Source organism: Mytilus galloprovincialis, chromosome 7 (genome assembly GCF_965363235.1).
Source record: "Mytilus galloprovincialis chromosome 7, xbMytGall1.hap1.1, whole genome shotgun sequence".
In the NCBI taxonomy this organism is placed as follows: domain Eukaryota; kingdom Metazoa; phylum Mollusca; class Bivalvia; order Mytilida; family Mytilidae; genus Mytilus; species Mytilus galloprovincialis.
Window position 1 is genome coordinate 34886576 of NC_134844.1, and position 22385 is coordinate 34908960.

Below are 22385 nucleotides of genomic sequence, written 5' to 3' on the forward strand. Positions count from 1 at the left end.
TAGTTCCAGATCTAATGACAGAAGCCGAAGTCGTCGACTACAGTGTCCGTGTCGACGACCTAGAAAAGTACATACCATTCTGGAGCAGAAATTTCAGTCCGCCTGGGACCAATACAGGATCAGTATTATTACAACAACCCACTCCTGAAGGTTTGTGCCAAACTGTACAAGCCAAGCGACTGCAACCCACTGGACAACGTTCAGCCACTGCAGTAAAGAGAAAGACTTTGAACTTTGAACAACGTGGCTTTTTACATGAACAACTTCATTTCTTTTTCATTTTATGTTTTAGCTTACTCTTTAAAATTGTAATGTTATTACTAAGGTCAAGATATTTGGTAAATCATGGTGTATAAAACGTATATATGTTAAGGTGTGTGAATGTGTTATTTGGTATTTTGTTTTATTAATAGTAGTTCAAGTTTTCAAGCGGATTAGTGCTGATATGCATTCGTGATTGATCTTGTTATAACTGTTAATGAATGTTTTTCTATTGTAAAAATGTATCAAAATTGATAGATACATAGATGATATAGATAACTTATTCTTATCATTGTCTTTAATAATACCTTGTGAGTCCTGGAATCAGTCACAGAAACTTATTTCCTGGTAGCAGGAATCCAACATAATACAACCTAAACAAACATTCGGCGAATTTGTAGACAGACTTTAACATATTCAAATATATACACACAATACAACATAATAAAATAAAAAATAAGGGCGAACGAACTCGGGGCGAACAGGTTTTACGGCGAACGGTCCCACAGCTGTCCCAAGGCAAAGAGGTATTAGGGCGAGCGTGCCCAGATTTAAAAAAAAATGATAATTTAAGTGAAAAAATGATGTATTATTATTTTCTTGTTTAGTCGTTTGCAAATAAGGATCAAATACTATTCGTGTTTAAATCAACAAATAAACAGCATGATAGTATTTGTTTTCTTCCCTCGAGTAATAGTTGTGTATTTGTATTTGGTTTTTGGTTATTTCTTACGTGATCCAGTTCAAACCCGGATACCAGTTTCTTATTTACTTACTTAACTCCCTTGCATTCATGGTTGGAGAAGTTTTTGGGGGTTTGTTTTTTTATAAGAAATGTTTATTTAGTAGTGATAGAAACAGCATATTTAAATGTCCATGATTCAACTCTTTTAAATCATGTTATTTATGATAACTGTCAGTAACACGTTTATCCCCTGTCATGCCTGTCAGAACCAGAGGCAAAGGTTGAAAATCAGAACGATCGTGTTTTTACTAAGCGTTTACAAACTAACACAGTCTAAAACTGTCAAAGTTGGATCATTCTTCCAAATGGGATTAAATTACCTGTTTTTGATATGACATCCACAGCTGGATTTACATTTTACATCCCCTACTTTTCCACATAAATGTAAATCCTTCTGTGGACATGGTGGATGTCATAATTTAAGGTTCATCATAACAAATGGACAGATATTGCCGTATTTTCACCTATTAAAAACTACTCTGTGTACAGACTTACCTGTGCTGTTTGGAAAGTTTTAAGGCCTAGCATCCACTAGATATATAAAAGTTAAATGCACTTTGTGTTTAAGAAAGATAAAATCTTTCTTGATTTTTGATGGGCATTTTTTTTTCTTTCTGCAGAAGGTGTAAAAATAAACAAACACCTGAATTACTTTGATACTGTCCACTCACTGACTCAGATAAACTCTTTAACTCACCTGTAGTTGTGAAGATACCTATTGTTCATTTCAATTAAGGACAAGCAAAAGGTTTTTTACCTGAGGGAGCATCTCAAAGTTGTACCACAACTTAGTTAATTTTCACACCTTATGCATGAAGGAAAAAAAATGCCCATCAAAATCCAAAAGAGATTTTATCTTTCTGAAACACAAAATGCATTTAACTTTTATATATCTAGTGGATGCTAGGCATTAAAACTTTTCCTACTTCACAGGTAAGTCTACATGTACTCAGAGTAGTTTTTGGCATGTAAATACAGCCATATTTGTCCGTTTGTTATGATGAACCTTTAAGTTAATTCAGTGCATGACAAACTCGACTATTATCATGCTGATCAATTATTTAAAATAGAGTTATGACCCTTGGAAACATTAATTATATTGAAAATTTCTTTGTTAGCACTCTCATGTGTTCAGTTCTTGCCAGAATTTTATAATATTGTAGCGCTCTGATTATGTGTATAATAAATGCCAGATATAAGAAGATGTGGTATGACTATGAGTACCAATGAGACATTGCTCTATCCAACAATGTCCAAGGTTTGGACACTTAAAAATTAAGTACAATGTACTGATCAAATATTGTTAATGAGTAATGCCCCTTGGAAATAATAATTATAATGGAAATTTATCACATTTTTCTAAAAGTTTTGAAGAACAAAACGAAATGCTTTTTTGAGATTATTTCCCTTGTAGATTTTTGTTCCCTGGTAAGATAAAATGTGTGCAACAGGGGAGAGGGGGTGGGGCACTGCAACTATGTTCTTTAATTGGCTTTGAAGTTTTGTGATGAAGATACGTTTTGATTTAAATTATGCACATCAATGTATTAAACATATTCAAACTGTTACAGTACATGTGTTCTTCAACCCTCTGATTGAGGTCAGAATCCCTCATGTCCTTTGTACATATCTTTTTAGCTCACCTGGCCCAAAGGGCCAAGTGAGCTTTTCTCATCACTTGGCGTCCGGCGTCCGTCGTCGTCGTCGTCGTCGTCGTCCTGCGTTAACTTTTACAAAAATCTTCTCCTCTGAAACTACTGGGCCAAATTTAACCAAACTTGGCCACAATCATCATTGGGGTATCTAGTTTAAAAAATGTGTCCGGTGACCCGGCCAACCAACCAAGATGGCCGCCATGGCTAAAAATAGAACATAGGGGTAAAATGCAGTTTTTGGCTTATAACTCAAAAACCAAAGCATTTAGAGCAAATCTGACATGGGGTAATATTGTTCAACAGGTCGAGATCTATCTGCCCTGAAATTTTCAGTTGAATCGGACATTTCGTTGTTGGGTTGCTGCCCCTGAAATGGTAATTTTAAGGAAATTTTGCTGTTTTTGGTTATTATCTTGAATATTATTATAGATAGAGATAAACTGTAAACAGCAATAATGTTCAGCAAAGTAAGATCTACAAATAAGTCAACATGATCAAAATGGTCAGTTGACCACTTTAGGAGTTATTGCCCTTTATAGTCAATTTTTAACCATTTTTCGTAAATCTTAGTAATCTTTTAGAAAAATCTTCTCCTCTGAAACTACTGGGTCAAATTTAACCAAACTTGGTCATAATCATCATTGGGGTATCTAATTTAAAAAATGTGTCCGGTGCCCCGCCCAACCAACCAAGATGGCCGCCATGGCTAAAAATAGAACATAGGGGTAAAATGCAATTTTTGGCTTATAACTCAAAAACCAAAGCATTTAGAGCAAATCTGACACACAGTAAAATTGTTCATCAGGTCAAGATCTATCTGCCCTGAAATTTTCAGATGAATCAGACATTCCGTTGTTGGGTTGCTGCCCCTGAAATGGTAATTTTAAGGAAATTTTGCTGTTTTTGGTTATTATCTTGAATATTATTATAGATAGAGATAAACTGTAAACAGCAATAATGTTCAGCAAAGTAAGATCTACAAATAAGTCAACATGACCAAAATGGTCAGATGACCACTTTAGGAGTTATTGCCCTTTATAGTCAATTTTTAACCATTTTTCGTAAATCTTAGTAATCTTTTAGAAAATCTTCTCCTCTGAAAATACTGGGCCAAATTTAACCAAACTTGGCCATAATCATCATTGGGGTATCTAGTTTAAAAAATGTGTCCGGTGACCCGGCCAACGAACCAAGATGGCCGCCATGGCTAAAAATAGAACATAGGGGTAAAATGCAGTTTTTGGCTTATAACTCAAAAACCAAAGCATTTAGAGCAAATCTGACATGGGGGGGGGGGGGGGGGAAATTGTTCATTAGGTCAAGATCTATCTGCCCTGAAATTTTCAGATGAATCAGACATTCCGTTGTTGGGTTGCTGCCCCTGAAATGGTAATTTTAACGAAATTTTGCTGTTTTTGGTTATTATCTTGAATATTATTATAGATAGAGATAAACTGTAAACAGCAATAATGTTCAGCAAAGTAAGATCTACAAATAAGTTAACATTACCAAAATGGTCAGATGACCACTTTAGGAGTTATTGCCCTTTATAGTCAATTTTTAACCATTTTTCGTAAATCTTAGTAATCTTTTAGAAAAATCTTCTCCTCTGAAACTACTGGGCCAAATTTAACCAAACTTGGCCATAATCATCATTGGGGTATATAGTTTAAAAAATGTGTCCGGTGACCCGGCCAACGAACCAAGATGGCCGCCATGGCTAAAAATAGAACATAGGGGTAAAATGCAATTTTTGGCTTATAACTCAAAAACCAAAGCATTTAGAGCAATCTGCCATGTGGTAAAATTGTTTATTAGGTCAAGATCTATCTGCCCTGAAATTTTCAGATGAATCGGACCACCCGTTATGGGGTTGCTGCCCCTGAATTGGTAATTTTAAGGAAATTTTGCAGTTTTTGGTTGTTATCTTGAATATTATTATAGATAGAGATAAACTGTAAACAGCAATAATGTACAGCAAAGTAAGAACTAAAAATAAGTCAGTATGACCAAAATAGTCAATTGACCCCCTAAGGAGTTATTGCCCTTCATAGTCAATTTTTAACAATTTTCTTAAAATTTGAAGATTTTCAATAACATTTTCCACAGAAAGTACTGTTATAGATAGAGATAATTGTAAGCAGCAAGAATGTTTAGTAAAGTAAGATCTACAAACACATCACCATCACCAAAACACAATATTGTCATGAATCCATCTGTGTCCATTGTTTGATATTCACATAGACCAATGTGAGCGACACAGGCTCTTTAGAGCCTCTAGTTTTAAAAGTGCACACTTATCTACTGGGAAGTATAGAATTATAAGATATTATTTTGCTAAATATTACTTGTATTACCGATGCAAAATGAGAGTTTAATGTAGATATAAAATTTATAATTTATATCTACATTAAACTCTCATTTATCATCGGTAACATAATATAAATTTCATTTTAGGCAAAGGTATAATTTTAAATGATGAAGACATTAGAGGAAGAGGAAATGGAATTATTACAGCAAGTTGGATGTGACATCCCTGAAGCAGTAGCAGAGTATACAGAAATAATATCCAGTCCTCAGAAGGATGTTCCAAATATTGTCACTAAAAGGACAGTCTTCGATTTACGGCATGAGGAAGAAGCAGATAAAAAGATTGAGAAGGAACATGTCAAAAATATTTCTGAGGGTACCTCTGGGATGGATAACATTCAGCCATTTGCTGAATCTCAAGCACAATCCTCATATAATTTGCCTACCTGTCTAGGTGTCGTAGAAGAACATCTTCATATCAATCATCAATCTAACATTTTAGAAAAATCACAAAACGTTGTAACACTGCCTGTTCAAAACATTAACAGTTCAAATCAGCTGTGTTCAGACTATTCTCCGACCAGTATCAGTCAGGAAACCCAGTTATCTTATATTTCTCGAGACACAGACAATGATGATACTTTATCATATGGTTCAAGTCCTGTAAATTCTAATCATATAAGTACCAATTATTCCAGACAGAATTCCACATCTTCCTCATCAAAAACATCACATTGCTTACCTCCCTGTAGAATATGTGGAGAGAAAGCTTCAGGTTTCCATTATGGTGTGAATACATGTGAAGCCTGCAAGGTATATATACCATGTATACTGTATTTTATAAGGATTTAAAAGCAAGTGCTACACAATGTATGAATTTTATTTCATAAAACATGGAATCGCCAGATTTGATAATGAATTACTGCTCTTGTTGCAAAGACTGATATAAATTTTTAATACATTTGTATATTGTATACACTGCAACATCAGTGTTCTCCTCAGATATTTCATTTAGCATCTGGTTTCTAAAGAAAATTAGCATCATATTTATAACATAATCTATTAAAAAACCACTCCAGATAGCATCACATTTGAGATTATGCATCACATCACCATGATACTGAAAGGCGCTGGGGAAAACACTGTAACGTATGATACATGTAAGGAAAATCTGGAAATTCATCATGTTCATTTCAGACATTGCCAGTGGAATTTTTCCATATATTTTTTGCTATGCTTTTATAAAAAAAAATTTTTTTAAGGTAGCACAATACAAAGATTTTATAACTGACTCCATCTCCCAAGTTTTAAAATGTTGTCACTTTCTTAATAATGCTTGAAAATTTATAAAAGTTGTAGTTATGGATAGCTAACAGATTACTCTTTCAAATTAATGCAATGCTAGTATATATTATGCAACAATTATGTAACCAATTATAATGTTAACTGTGTCTAAAATATTTCCCCCCAAATTTCCACTTTCAATTGAAATTAGTTTCTGCATAGGTATTCCCAGAGAGTTGATTTTGTTATATGTTGTTCCTATGGCTTTTATCTACAAAAGAGTGTCTCAGATTTCAGATAGAATGTATAGAACAAATTTTACACCTAATTAAAAATTATCTTCTTTTAATCAAATCAAAATCAAATCAAATATTTTATTATAGTTTCACCTCTCTACATGTACAATACAAACATGAATACAATATATACAACATATTTAATTAAAAGTACAAAACAATCTTAAAAACATTCGAGAGCCACTCTCAAAAGAGTTATGAGAGACTTTTACATAAAAAAAGGACAGCTCGATAAAAATAGAAAACATTTTTATCGATATAAAACATTCTTCCTTTGAATTAAAATATCATGGCAGATTTTGGCAGAATAAAAGCACAAATTTTCATTTGTAAATAAAAATATAAATTTTTCATCATTATTTAAGTCTAAAAAACCAAAATTAAAAGAAACTGCTCTAGTAAAAACCTCTTGTCTTGCATGTGAATATAAAGGGCATTTGAGTAAAACATGTTTCTCATCTTCAATGAGTTTCTGTTGCATACATGAATCATTAAAACAAAATCTATTTTCACTTAAAACCCCTTCTTTTATGTGGTTAGGATGTTCACACTAATGAGAGATTTATGAGAGAATGGAATACCATAGGGACAATTTGAGACACCCTTTTGAAACCCATGATGCATTGATTAAGATTTCGTTAAAATTTGCTGCATAGTTAAAAAAGAGATGATAGAGCTAAATTCATTCAAGTAAACTGGCCGAGATTTTGCAACTAATTACATAATAATTGATTACATAATGATTGCATAATAAAAATATTGCATTCATTTTAAAGATTATTCTTTTATCTATCTATATATACCTCTTTTATTATTTTTTATACAATCATAAGAGAATTACGTACAGCATTTTAAAGGTTAGTGATTGGAATTAAAAAAATCTTTGTATTGTACTACCTTAAGTTGCATGTTTGTCAAAATGACAAATGGATCAGACACAAGTTTTACAACTTAGTTATGTCTTCTCCAAAACAAAAAAAAATATACACATTAATTAATGAACACATCAACTATTTCATATTAACAAATAATTTAAGAATAAAGACGATGACATGGATGAGAGACACAGAATACGAAAGGAAACTTGTTGAAGGGAATCAGTGGATTTTAATTGAGTTCATCTTTTTACAGTATAAATAAAACACGATAACATCGAAATTGATTATATAGGACTGTCAAAATGCAACTGAAATAACAAAATATGAAAATTCTGTAATTACATTACGTTTTTTTGTTGTTGCAGGGTTTCTTCCGTAGAAGCATTAAAAGAGTTACTCAATATAAATGTGTAGAGTCAAACAACAGTTGTGTGATAGAACCAGGGAAAAGAAATATATGTCCTAAATGTAGATTTGACAAATGTGTAAAAGTTGGCATGTCCAAAAGTGGTGAGTTTCATATATATTCAGATATTACAACCAATTGCGATGAGTGTGTAGGTAAAGGTAATATCTTTGGTTAGCTTGCTTGTAATTAGCTGAACCGAGAAGTCTTTATTAGATAAGGTAAACTACCCTCCTTTAAGAGTAGACTAGTCCAACAGATAACTAATCTATCTGTCTGTAGGACTAGACTACCTCGAAAGGAGGGTAGTATAACTTACCTAATAATGACTTCACAGTTCAGCTAGCAATCAAGGTAACAAAAGAAATTAGCTTTAACTACACACTCATTACAATCGGCTGTAAATGATAATTAGCAATGCTACCACTTATCAGCTGGAATTTAATTTTTTGGCATGTACATTGTGTAAGAGTCAAATCTAGTAAAAACAATGTACATGTATGTACAATCTAAAATCTGGGTCCCTTCCTGATCCTCAGATCTGTGTCCTAACATACATTTATATTATTGTGTAAAAGACATTTCATATTGATGTTCTTTTTATTCTCAAATTTGTGTCTATACCCTGTCCTGTGTTTATGTAAGAATTATCATATCATCAAGACTGGACTGGTACATGTAGCTATAGAGTATTGTTAGGCAACAACTGCATGAAGATGGAATGTTTTCTGATGATTGTTGGGACCTTTTTGAATGAACACTCACAAAACTTGTTTTGAAAAGGGAACTACTTTTTTTCTGTTTTAGCTTTTTAGTACAAGAAATTTGGCAATACATGTCCCTGGTTGAGCACTCCAAAACATACTTAACCCTGTCACATAGTTTATTTGCCTGACCCCAGTAACATCACATCTATACTGAAAGTCTACCTTTTTGAAGAAACAGAGTAATATTTCTTTAAAAGATAAAATTATTAGTTCTCTTATTTTCTTTTTAGCAATTAAAACTGGTCGTTACACCCATGAAAAAAGATCTCAGGATATCCGGGAAGTTAAGAAACTTGAGACTGGTTCCCCTGACTGTGTTCCTGCTGTTATATCATGTCAAGATATGGAAGAGTCAAAAGATTTGGCAATGATCCTTGTCGATGCTCAGAAGGATATGTATGGACCTAAATTTGAATATTGGATCAATGATGATACCATTTATGAACTAGCTCAGGATTATCTCGTAAGATATAATATATTATATAACAAGAGGCTGTCACAACGACAGCAAACCGGATTTATTAATATTTATTTGTGTCCTGGCAATATCACAAGAACCATTGCTGATGAATGGTGAAAGTGAAAATCGTCAATATCAAATTTGACCTCCATTTTGTCATCAGTATCAACATATTAAAATTTGAAAAGCTTAGATTGAATGGTTCATGAGTAAATGCAACAACTTGAATGGAAATGCCATTTTACAATCTTTCAAGAACCATAACTCCTGAACGGTAAAAGTCAAAATCGTCATTATTGAACTTGACCTCTATTTTGCCATCAGTAACAACATATAAAAATTTCAAAAGCTTTGGTTGAATGGTTCATGAGAAAATGCACGGACACGACTGGAAACACCATTTTTCAATCTTTCAAGAACCATAACTCCTGAACGGTAAAAGTCAAAATCGTCTTTATTGAAGTTGACCTCTATTTTGTCATCAGTAACAACATATTAAAATTTGGGAAGCTTTGGTAGAACAGTTCATGCGTAAATGCACGGGCACGACTGGAAACTCCATTTTTCAATCTTTCAAGAACCATAACTCCTGAACGGTAAAAGTCAAAATCGTCATTATTAAACTTGACCTCCATTTTGTCATCAGTAACAACATATTAAAATTTGGGAAGCTTTGGTAGAACAGTTCATGCGTAAATGCACGGACACGACTGGAAACTTCATTTTTCAATCTTTCAAGAACCATAACTCCTGAACGGTTAAAGTCAAAATCGCCATTATTGAACTTGACCTTCATTTAGTTGTCAGTAACAACATATTAAAATTTTAAAAGCTTTGGTTGAACGGTTCATGAGTTATTGCACGGACAACATTTGATTGCCGCCCGCCCGCCCGCCCGGCCGCCCGCCGTACATCCCCAAATCAATAACCGACATTTTTGTCACAAAAATCCGGTTAAAAATCTAATTTGATATATACCTACTGTTTCTTATCTTCCTAAAAATTGATGTTGGCTTTTTTTGAAGAAAAAGTCCACAAAACTTTGTCCCTAAAAAATCAACAAGCAACAAATAAAAGTTATTTGATCCAGCCATGACTTAGACACCCACATTTTCTTGCTTTTGAGGAAAACACACTATAAAAAAGCCATTTGTTAGTCTTAAAACAAATCTTGAATTAATGCTTCCATTATACACTGAACTTAGAGTGTTACATGTAACTGTTGTTGTTCTATTGTGTTTTACTTTTACCCATTGATGTTGCTTTGAACTGTTTAGGTGTATTTCAGAGGCAGCATAAAGCGAAAACAGACATATTTGGAGACCTTCACAAGCTCCCGGAAGATGAATTTAAGAACTTCTACAATACAACTGGTATTGATATAGATAACAGAATCGAATTGATGAGTGAAATAGCTACAACTTTAGAAAATGGAGTCTCTAAATACATTAACTTTGTTAAAAACATTCCAGGGTTCATTAGTTTATGTTTGGAGGATCAAGCAGCTTTGATTAAAGGTAATATTTGTGTGGATGAAATTGACAATGGAAATAGGGAATGTTTCAAAGAGACAACAACCTGACTAAAGAGTCCAAATCAGGTGAATGCCACCAATGGGTCTTCAACTCCGCGAGAAAATCCTGCACATGAAGGTGTGCTTTAGCTTGCCCCTAAACAAAAATCTGTACTAGTGCAGTGTTCATTGTTTGAATGTGAATTTTGTAAACAGTCTCAAAGTAGTTCAAAATATCTCAGTATGGTAGGATGGTCATTAACAGTGTTTAAAGAAGATCAAATGATATGTAATATAATTGTGGTGGGATAAATACACTATCGCCCTCTGAAAGTGAACATTTGTTCCAGGAACAACAACTAATTTAGATAGTGTTTGTTTTTAGTTTATACCTTGCATTAAAGTTAGTTTTGTTGTTTAAAACTCTAAAGTGTATCTTATATGTATTATTTTTTTTTCAGTTTCCAGATTTGAGTTTTGGTTTATTGGTTACCAGCGGTTTGTTTGTCCTGACTTAGAAGTAACCACAGGAGGGATGAAGCAATGTCATCATAAAACAGAACTAGCTAAAGTTGTCGGCCATGAATTTGTAGAAGAACTTTTTGAACACAGTAGGAAAATACAAAGTTTAAAGTTGACGTGTGATGATATTGCTGTGTTGAGGTCATTCCTTGTGGTATCCCCAGGTAGGTCAGCATGTTGTAGCTAGGTGTTTATGTTCAATTTTTTCATTTCAAAATCTAATGGAATAAAGTCTTTACAAGTTTGAAATATGATAAAGAAAATAAAATATTTGTGTCAGACACTGTCATGTACCCTTGTCCTTCTGTACATATGTCACAAAATTGGTTTTCATTCTCTAACTTGAGTTTCTCTCAACAAAATGTTTGAATGCCAAGGTTGAATTTACAGCATCACTTTAATTTATCTAGAGTTATGCCCCTTTATAAATGGAAAAATTGCAAAATTTTTAGTTTTCTTTTTCTTATCTAAGTTTGCCTCAACCAAATGTTATGAAACTTTAATATTTGCAATGCTTATTACCTCCAAATACAGATTAAGTTTTATTTCGAATGCTATACAGTAACTTATAGTTGGTAAATTCTACTTCATCCTGTTCATGTGGTCTCTGGTGGAGAAAAGTCCACATCATCTTGTTTTTATAAATGAAGATTAATCTAATTTAAAAAAAATTAGCAAATGGTTTTTTGTCGAGCCTGCAACTTTTGTTGCAGAAAGCTCGACATAGGGATAGTGATCCGGCGGCGGCTACGGCGGCGGCGTTAGCTCACTTCTTAAAAGCTTTATATTTTAGAAGGTGGAAGACCTGGATGCTTCATACTTTGTATATAGATGCTTCATGTTACGAAGTTTCCGTCAGTCACATGTCCAATGTCCTTGACCTCATTTTCATGGTTCAGTGACCACTTGAAAAAAAAGTTCAAATTTTTTGTAATGTTGAATTCTCTCTTATTATAAGTAATAGGATAACTATATTTGATATGTGCGTACCTTGCAAGGTCCTCGTGTCTGTCAGACAGTTTTCACTTGACCTCGACCTCATTTCATGGATCAGTGAACAAGGTTAAGTTTTGGTGGTCAAGTCCATATCTCAGATACTATAAGCAATAGGGCTAGTATATTCGGTGTATGGAAGGACTGTAAGGTGTACATGTCCAACTGGCAGGTGTCATCTGACCTTGACCTCATTTTCATGGTTCAGTGGTTATAGTTAAATTTTTGTGTTTTGGTCTGTTTTTCTCATACCATATGCAATAGGTCTACTATATTTGTTGTATGGAATGATTGTTAAGTGTACATGTCTAGCGGGCAGATGTCATGTGACCTTGACCTCATTTTCATGGTTCAGTGGTCAAAGTTAAGTTTTTGAGTTTTTGTCTTTTTATCTAATGCTATATGCCATAGGTCAACTATATTTGGTGTATGGAAATATTTTATGATCTTTATGTCAGTCGAGCAGGTTTTATTTAACCGTGACCTCATTTTCACGGTTCATTGCACAGTGTTAAGTTTTTGTGTTTTGGTCTATTTTTCTTAAACTACATGTATAAGTAATGTGTCAACTATATATGTTGTATAGAAGCATTGTTAGCTGTACCTGTCTGCCTGGCATGGTTCATCTGACCTGGACCTCTTTTTCAAGGTTCATTGGTCTTTGTTTAGTTATCTTGGTTAATGTTAAGTTTATGTGACAGTTGTAATAAAGCTTAGCTTTATACTTAGGACTATCAACATAATATCAATGATTAGTATAGAAGGCGAGACATTAAAGCATGTGCATTTTTGTTTCTATATGAAATAAAAGTAGAAAATATAAGGAACTATATTTTTTTCTACACATTCACAATAACCATGTTTAACCATGTTTATTTCACATGTCAAATTATTGTTTTTCCTTTTACTGGGAAATCTATGTAATTCAAAATTCAGTGCAACCAATGTAATATTTTGTTAAAATCTGCTCCCTTAGTTACTGGTTAAATAATTTTTTGAAATTAAAAATAACAAACTGTTGTCCTTTTTATTCCATATTATTAAATTCCAGATAGCTTGACTTGTAACTTTAAATAACAAAAAGTGGACAACACAAAAAGTCCATTGTTAGGCCTAAAATAAAATATTGTTTGTTTCCCCTCCCACCACCGACCTGGTAAAATCGCCGCGACTCGAAAAAATTTAATTGGCCATTCTTGTCCAAATTTTTTTTTTTCGTGTGTTGGTTTTTTGTCATACCTTTCCGATGCTGTATTCAACAAGCGTTTTAAATCAAGGCATTTTTGCATTGAAGCGTCTAAATGATTCGGAATCAAGGAAAACAAACATAAGGAAGTACACCACTACTAGTAATTCATGGTCCATTGCTTTCTATGTTTAATTCCTCCGTTTCAAGCGGGCACACCTCTTTTGTTTTAAGTTCAAATAAAGTTGCGATCTTTGCATTTCAAAGCAACACTTTATGGTGCCTTGTACTGAAAAAATCAACATACCTTTAATGGCATATAAGAAAGAACTGGTTTCCGGAACTTTGGATGTACCAAAACAGGTACTTCAGATCTTATAAACAGACAAAATGTACCCTCTTTTTAAAATTTGGTGCAGTTTTTTAATATTCAAAATTGAAAGTCCAAAAGTGTTCTACAGTGATCATCAGTCCTTCAGCTTTCATTTGATACCAAAAATACCTAAATATTCTACATATTTCGAAAGTTACACTCATGCTAAGGAGCTATTTTGTGTTAAATATGTACTTCTTTCTGGTTTGTGCTTTCTGGCCGGGCCTGAATTGGCGGTGTTATAATGCCTTGCCACACGATTTGATATTATGAAAATTAAAAATCTGAAGCATCTTTCAACCCACTGAGTGCACCTTGATTGGCTTTGTCTTTTGCCTCTGTTCCTGTTTAAAGGATAAAATCTTTGAGTAAAAATGGTCTGAATCCTGCTTTGAAATCAATCTACTTTGTCTTCAACTTCGAACAGGTTGGGCACAAGGCAGAAAATGTTGGATATGTGAATTCCCTGCTTTCAGGGAACCTTATTGATTTCTTGTGTAAACAAGACCAGTTTAAATGTGTTTTTATTTTTCAATTTATGGCATGACATTTACAAAAGGGCACTTTTAAGTTATAACTGCATCAGTTGAATTTGTAAATACTTAAAGTATTCTAGGAACAACAAAACATATAAATGAAGCCTTGTTTTTTCTAGAACTAGAAAAACATACAAATCTTTTGTTAAGGAATTAATTGACCAAGCTGCATGATCCAGGTGTAACTGAACATAACTGAATTATGAAATTATTGAAAATTTTTATTCATTGAATTTTAATTTTCAAGTCATTAACATATCTTTTTGTCATCTCATAATTGATGATCAAGGTATGAATTGGTGAACACAGGAAATGTTTTGTTGTGAGTTATGCATCAAATTAGAGTTGAAATAAGCTTGATTTTTAACCAATTAAACACTTGCTTTCATTAAACATTGTTATCACATGAGGAATGTGTGCTTTTGTAGATTTCATACCATAAAATGAATAGGAAAAAGGAGGTCCCTGTATACTGTTTTAACACCAGAAAACTGGGGTGAACACTGAATACAGGGCAGGGTTGGCAAAGTATTACCCACCCAGGAAAACCCAGGCGGGAATTCCCGGGTTTTCCCGGGCTGGGCAATACTCCCAGAAATAAGTAATACTGGGTAATACTGGGCAATAAGACTTTTTAAGCTTATTTTAACACAAAATAGTAAAGTCTTGTTGTAGTTTCATAGCATTATAGCTAAATATATACAGTTTATACAGATAACCATTGAGAGTCATGTTTCTAGAAGATTGAAAATTCAATTTCATTCTTTTCTCAACTTCTTTTTATGTAGGCAGAATACAAAATTTGAATATTTTAGGATTATTAATACCTTGTTAATTTCCATGTATTGTTTCCACTATCCAAGCTTTAAAAAAAATGCATTTTATAGCGTGTTTAAGTGAATTATAAATTTAAATGTCTATGCAATCATATTGCTAAATAAACAACCCACAGGGTCAAGTCATTAACCCTTATAGAAATCAGTGCTTTGCTTTTGCGCCAATTGGCATTTCATTTGCGCCAAAAAAATCTTTCATTTGCGCCACAAAACATATTTCATTTGCGCCAAAAATAAAACCTTTCATTTGCGCCAATATTACAGGTAAATGCAGGTAGTTGTATAAAAGATTTCGCTTCTCATGTTCATAGATAGTCCGGTCTTTTCTTTATTTTTTCCGTCTCTTTATTTTTAGCTCACCTGGCCCGAAGGGCCAAGTGAGCTTTTCCCATCACTTTACGTCCGTCGTCCATCGTCGTTTTTAACTTTTACAAAAATCTTCTCCTCTGAAACTACTGGGCCAAATTTAACCAAACTTGGCCACAATCATCATTGGGGTATCTAGTTTAAAAAATGTGTCCGGTGACCCGCACAACCAACCAAGATTGCCGCCATGGCTAAAAATAGAATATAGGGGTAAAATGCAATTTTTGGCTTATAACTCAAAAACCAAAGCATTTAGAGCAAATCAGGTCAAGATCTATCTGTCCAGAAATTTTCAGATGAATTGGACAACCAGTTGTTGGGTTGCTGCCCCTGAATTGATAATTTTAAGGAAATTTTGCTGTTTTTGGTTATTATCTTGAATATTATTATAGAAAGAGATAAACTGTAAACAGCAATAATGTTCAGCAAAGTAAGATTTACAAATAAGTCAGCATGACCGAAATGGTCAGTTGACCCCTTTAGAAGTTATTGCCCTTTATAGTCAATTTTTAACAATTTTTCGTAAATCTTGATAATCTTTTAGAAAAATCTTCTCCTCTGAAACTACTGGGCCAAATTAAACCAAACTTGGCCATAATAATCATTGGGGTATCTAGTTTTAAAAATGTGTCCGGTAACTCGGCCAACCAACAAAGATGGCCACCATGGCTAAAAATAGAACATAGGGGTAAAATGCAGTTTTTGGCTTATAACTCAAAAACCAAAGCATTTAGAGCAAATCTGATCGGGGTAAAATTGTTTATCAGGTCAAGATCTATCAGCCTTGGAATTTTCAGATGAATCGGACAACCTGTTGTTAGGTTGCTGCCCCTGAATTGGTAATTTTAAGGAAATTTTGCTGTTTTTGGTTATTACCTTGAATACTATAATAGATTGAGATAAACTGTAAACAGCAATAATGTTCAGCAAAGTAAGACCTAAAAATAAGTCAACACGACCAAAATGGTCAATTGACCCCCTAAGGAGTTATTGCCCTTCATAGTCAATTTTTAACAATTTTCATAAAACTTGTAGATTTTCACAAACATTTTCCACTGAAACTACTGAGCCAAGTTCATTATAGATAGAGATAATTGTAAGCAGCAAGAATGTTAAGTAAAGTAAAATCTAAAAACACTTCACCATTACCAAAACACAATTTTGTCATGAATCCATCTGTGTCCTTTGTTGACCAAGGTGAGCGACACAGGCTCTTTAGAGCCTCTAGTTTATATATATGTTCCGGACCATATGAGTATTTGGACCATACCCGTATGGTCATGACCATATGCGTATACTCATATGGTCCGCCTATACGTGTATGGTCCGACCGTATGCGTATGGTCGGACCATATGAGTATATACTCATATGGTCGGACCATATGAGTATATACTCGTTTGGTTATAAACGGGCCGGACCATATGAGTATTTGGACCATATAGGTATATTTTTAATAATATGTATGAGAAAACTTTATAAAATAACAATTATTGTTTATACATGCAATTGTATTATTTACAATTCAAATAACATTAAATATTGATGCCAAAGTTAGTTTTCATCGCTAATTGTATTCTTGCATGGATGCGTAGGAAGACATTTACGTCCACACGGTATCATAGCTTTTATAGGGTCCTGGGTCATTCCGATGTGTCTACGGTGAAAAAGCTCTAGATCTCCAATATCGTAACATGACTGAAGTACATCATATCACCAGACAACTTTAAAAAATAAACTAGTGTCCTTGCCGGTGACGTCATTCATTTTTTTTTTTATTAAAACAAAACACATATAAGTATAAAAAATTATGAATATTGCACTGCTAATGCTAATTATATTTTAAATTAAGTTTCAAAAGTAAGCAATTTATTAGACTCTTTATCCTGTCGACTTTTACGTCAGGTTATAGTAAAACAGTTGACTTCTTGTGTAACAGTTCATTAAATAATTTTTGGAAGTTATCTTCCCAGGTCGACATTTTGCCATTCACTCGTAATAACATATCGGTAATGAAAAAAAAATGTGTTTACTATAGTTTTGACTAGTGATGAAATTTACTGTGTGAAACTGCTTATTTTATTTTGTTAATCTTAAAATAACTAATTTTTAATGAATAAATGACCTTAAAGAGGTAAGCATAAATGTATCTGTTAATTACCCCGACCATATGAGTATGTACCCATATGGTCATGACCATACGCGTATGGTCCAAATACTCATATGGTCCGGAACATATATACCAGCTTTGATGTAACACTATTCTTCCAAGTATAGGAGATTGGTTCATATTATAACGTTTAAACCCGCTGTGATTGTTTGCACCTGTCATAAGTCAGGAACCTGATGTTCAGTGGTTGACGTTTGTTAGTGAGGTTCATAAATGTTTCTCGTTTTTATATAGATAAGACCGTTGGTTTTCCCGTTTGAATGGTATTACACAGCCCATTAAAGCTTGTTGCTCGTTTTGAAGACTGTACTTTGACCTATAATGGTTTACTTTTAGAGACTCAGTTTTGTATCAGAAATGAGTATGAACTCACTCAATTATCCAGGGGGAATACCGTAGAAATTAAACTTTTAGAGCAATGAATATTCAACTTTTTTTTATTATATCTTACCTGTATTACCTGTAAAATGGCGCAAATGAAGTTTTAATTTTTGGCGCATATGAAATATAACCTTGTGGCGCAAATGAAAGATTTGATTTTTCAAAAATTGGCGCAAATGCAATGCGCCCATAGAAATGAAAAGGCTGAATATTGTTATATAAACATATCAATGTCCTAATCTGAATAATTACTTATTAATTAGTGATGTACATATAAATTATGCAAAAGTAATTTTTCTTACATTTTCTTGTTAATTATACCCCACGCAACGAAGTTGCGGAGGGTATAATGTTTTTGACCCGTCCGTCCGTCAGTCCGTCCGTCTGTCAGTCGTACCGTCCGTCAGTCCGTCCGTCCGTCAGTCCGTCAGTCCTGTTTCTTGTCATCGCAACTCCTCTCAAACCACACAACAGAATTTCACAAAACCTTTTCAGATAATATGGACATACTATTTAGTTGTGCATATCGACAGGAAATTGCGATTCAATTTTTTTCTAGGAGTTACGCCCCTTTGAACTTATTTACTTTAATGTACTACTGCAACAGTTTGTCATCGCAACTCCTCTCAAACCACACAACAGAATTTCACGAAACCTTTTCAGATAATAAGGACATACTATGTAGTTGTGCATATCGACGGGAAATTGCGATTCAATTTTTTTTCTAGGAGTTACGCCCCTTTGAACTTATTTACTTTAATGTACTACTGCAACAGTTTGTCATCGCAACTCCTCTCAAACCACACAACAGAATTTCTTGAAACCTTTTCAGATAATAAGGACATACTATGTAGTTGTGCATATCGACAGGAAATTGTGATTCAATTTTTTTTCTAGGAGTTACGCCCCTTTGAACTTATTCACTTTCATGTACTACTGCAATAGTTTGTCATCGCAACTCCTCTCAAACCACACAACAGAATTTCTTGAAACTTTGTAGATAATAAGGACATACTATGTAGATGTGCATATCGACAGGAAATTACGGTTCAATTTTTTTTCTAGGAGTTACGCCCCTTTGAACTTATTTGCTTCAATGTACTTCTGCAACAGTTTGTCATCTCAACTCCTCTGAAAACACACAACAGAATTTCATGAAATTTTGTAGATAATAAGGACATACTATGTATATTGACAGGAAATTATTATTCAATATTTTTTCTTATACAATTTTTTTTTCTTATACTTATTTAATTTCTCCAATGACAATGTGGGGACGTGGGGTATGTGAGCGTGCTCACTAAGGTTCTTTAATTCTTAATGTATTAAAAATATATACATTTGAAAAATTTATTCTTTGAATTTATGTAAACAGTTTGACCAATCTAATTGAGAGGGTGATTTAATAGACTTTCAGAAGAGAATTATTGATAAAGGCCTTTTCCATTAATATTTGTGTAATGTGTGCCTACATGTTTACTTGTCTGATAGTTGCAAGAATAGTACTTTTTCAAATGTATATATACACTTGTATTTGTCACTCTCAAACAAGTAAACTAATTTATAAATCAAAATGTGTTTATAAATATCTTAAATGTATTGCAATTGAGTTTGATTACTGAATCCTCTTTAAAATTCAGGCCAGTATTTTATATTACCCAGTATTGCCCAGTATTACCCATTAAAACCCAGTAAAACCCGGGTTTTCCCAGTATTTCCCACTGGGCTGGGAAATACTCATAAAACCCGGGTTTTTGCCAACCCTGATACAGGGAATACCCCACTTTTCTTGACTTATCTTACCTGTTGAATTCAATATAGAAAAATTATATCAAGAAATAAAATAAAATAATTTGCCTACCTACCTACCCATACCCTGATAACCTCAGTCGGGGAGGGGAAACAAAGATATTTTTAATGTTGGCCTTATTCAAACTAGTAATAATATTTGCCTATGGATATTCATGATAGCTATATATAGTTCAAGTATATATATATGTTAGTGATAGTTACACATTTTCTTTATATTTATGATTACAGAAATGATGTACATGATAAAAAATAATAATATTTTTTTTTGAATTTCCGAAATATTCAGTGTAATTCAATTTGATTATATTTACCACCAGAATTTGGTGTTTCGTCTTTATAAAAAAAAGTACCTCTTGATGTTGTCATGAGATGAAAAAGTAAAAATTGTGAAGATTAAAAGACAGAGGTGACAGATACCAAGCTTAAGGGAATATTCATTTTATTTTATTTTATTTTATTTTATTTACTTACAATAGATAGATGTACCTTAAAAGACAGAGATGCTGTAGAGAAGATCCAATGGAAACTGCTGATGTGTATGAAATATTTATTTGAGGTAAACCATAAACCAGAGGAACGATACCTTTCTAAGGTACTAGACAGAGTGGCTAGTCTACGCGTACTATCAGAAATGAATGAGAAGAGAGCACAATCAATCAAACTAGAATGGCCAATTTTGAAGAACCACCCGTTATTAGTAGAGCTGATGTCTGGTTAATACTGCTAATGTTAGTGTTTGATTTAAAGGGTAAAATAAATTGTTGATATATAGTGTGTGTCTGATCAGGTCATTTTTTGTGCTCTGAAAATATTACTGCATGTGAGAGGAAAATCCAGTACAGATTTATTATTTCCATGTTTTGGATCGGGCCAGAGTAGCTTGTTTGTAGGAGGAGCCTTATTAGACATGTTAGATGGGATGAATTTATAGGTCGCCTATGATGAGCTTGAGGCAACTGTCTTAACATATATGCAAACTTTCATTGAAATTCTATTATATGAAAAATATTATGTCATCATATTTATCTGCTGGTTATTTTCTTCCTCCAACTTTTTCAAAAGAAAAAGAAATTCTGGATTAAAATATACATACTTAACTTGTTTTTCATATAATTCATCATTGCGCATTATATGTTAGATTTAAACTGTGATATTTTTTGTATGCATTTAATGAACCTGTCTATAGGTGAAATAATCTTTTTTTTACATATTATATATGTACAATATGTGCCTTTTAATAACATTTGATGCAATTGATATAGCATATCAAAATATATCATACTTGAACATTAATACATTCCATTGGTTTATAAGTTAAGAAATATTTATATCTTCATGTTTTTTTGAAGAAGTATCAATTACTCCCATAAAAAAATACAGTTGTGTTGGTCTATTTATCCTGTTTTAAACAGTTTGCTATACAAAAAATAAGGTACACATTCACAATGTGATAATTGTTTTAACATGTTTAACTTGTGAGCTATAACAATTTACAAATTTCTTCATACACACAAATTTGAAGAAGAGGTCACTTTTAATTGTTTGACTTACATGTATGATATTTTGAAAAATAGAATATGTAGAATTTAAAAATAAAAGAAGATCTTGGGTACACATGAATTAATTAAAAAAGCAACCTTTCAACACATATGTATTAGACCAACAAATTGAGATGAAGATTCAACACATTATTCTACCAACAAGGACATCTTTGCTATTACTTCTTAGTGCCAACTTGGGAAGATTGAGCAAGTACTAATTTTAATGTTAACTATTTTGCAACCATCTACTGAGATCATTGATAGCACATGTTGGTAGGAAATTTATAAACAGTGGGTCCAGAAGGGGTAAAATTGCCATATAAATTTAGATAAATTATCTTAAAATTGATACAAGTAGTTAAATACCAAAAGTAATAGTATTTAAATTTTCATGAGAATTAACTGTTCATGAGAACGTTTTTTTTTTGCATTATTGTATCTAAAAGGATTCCAGGATAAAAAAATTATCAAAAAGAGATATGTTAGAACACAATATTTCCATATTTTCTCATATCTTTAAGAAGTATTCATTTATAGAACAAGATACATTTTTTTGTTGGAATATTTCATGTAAATATATATTGCAATAGTAAAATGAAAAACTGCTCAGACATCATAATTGAAATGTATTATTTATGACCAACTTAATTAATGTTGAGTGATTTCTACTATCATTAGGTCTTTCCACTTTTCTGTGGAAAGACCTATTGTTTTTCTTCTGATTATTTTTTTTTTTTTTTTTTTCTTCCGCCTAATTTTGTTCTTGCGATAAACATTTGTTTCGCAAAATGTCGCTTAGATATTTTGTATATGATATCGAACAGTTTATGCGCTTTTGAAATTTACCCTGCGTAAACAAATACTTTTCTTTGTAGGAGTTATCTCCCCAAACACTGTTTTCCTTGTTAGCGCATCTCCTTCGCAACCATAAAAGATTATGACAAATTTATTTTACAAAATTGCTCGTTATATCCTTCGCATGATTTGTCCTATTTTGACCGAAGCGATATGACCGCTCCATATGAGAGTTATTTCCCCTTATGCATCTGATATAAGTGATATGAATTTCTATCTTATAAACCATAAGTGATAGAGA

The 22385-nt window shown here is 33.0% G+C and overlaps 1 protein-coding gene across 1 annotated transcript; it reads left to right on the top strand.

The window, feature by feature from the left end:
• The first annotated feature begins 1002 nt into the window (after window positions 1-1002).
• LOC143082858 (vitamin D3 receptor-like) lies at window positions 1003-21959 on the top strand. Its single transcript, XM_076258815.1, has 7 exons — window positions 1003-1076; window positions 5119-5784; window positions 7795-7939; window positions 8833-9065; window positions 10351-10579; window positions 11037-11261; window positions 20225-21959. Exons 2-7 carry the CDS (start codon window positions 5137-5139, stop codon window positions 20464-20466), a joined length of 1722 nt encoding a protein of 573 aa, XP_076114930.1. The 5' UTR covers window positions 1003-1076; window positions 5119-5136; the 3' UTR covers window positions 20467-21959.
• The last annotated feature ends 426 nt before the right edge of the window (window positions 21960-22385 follow it).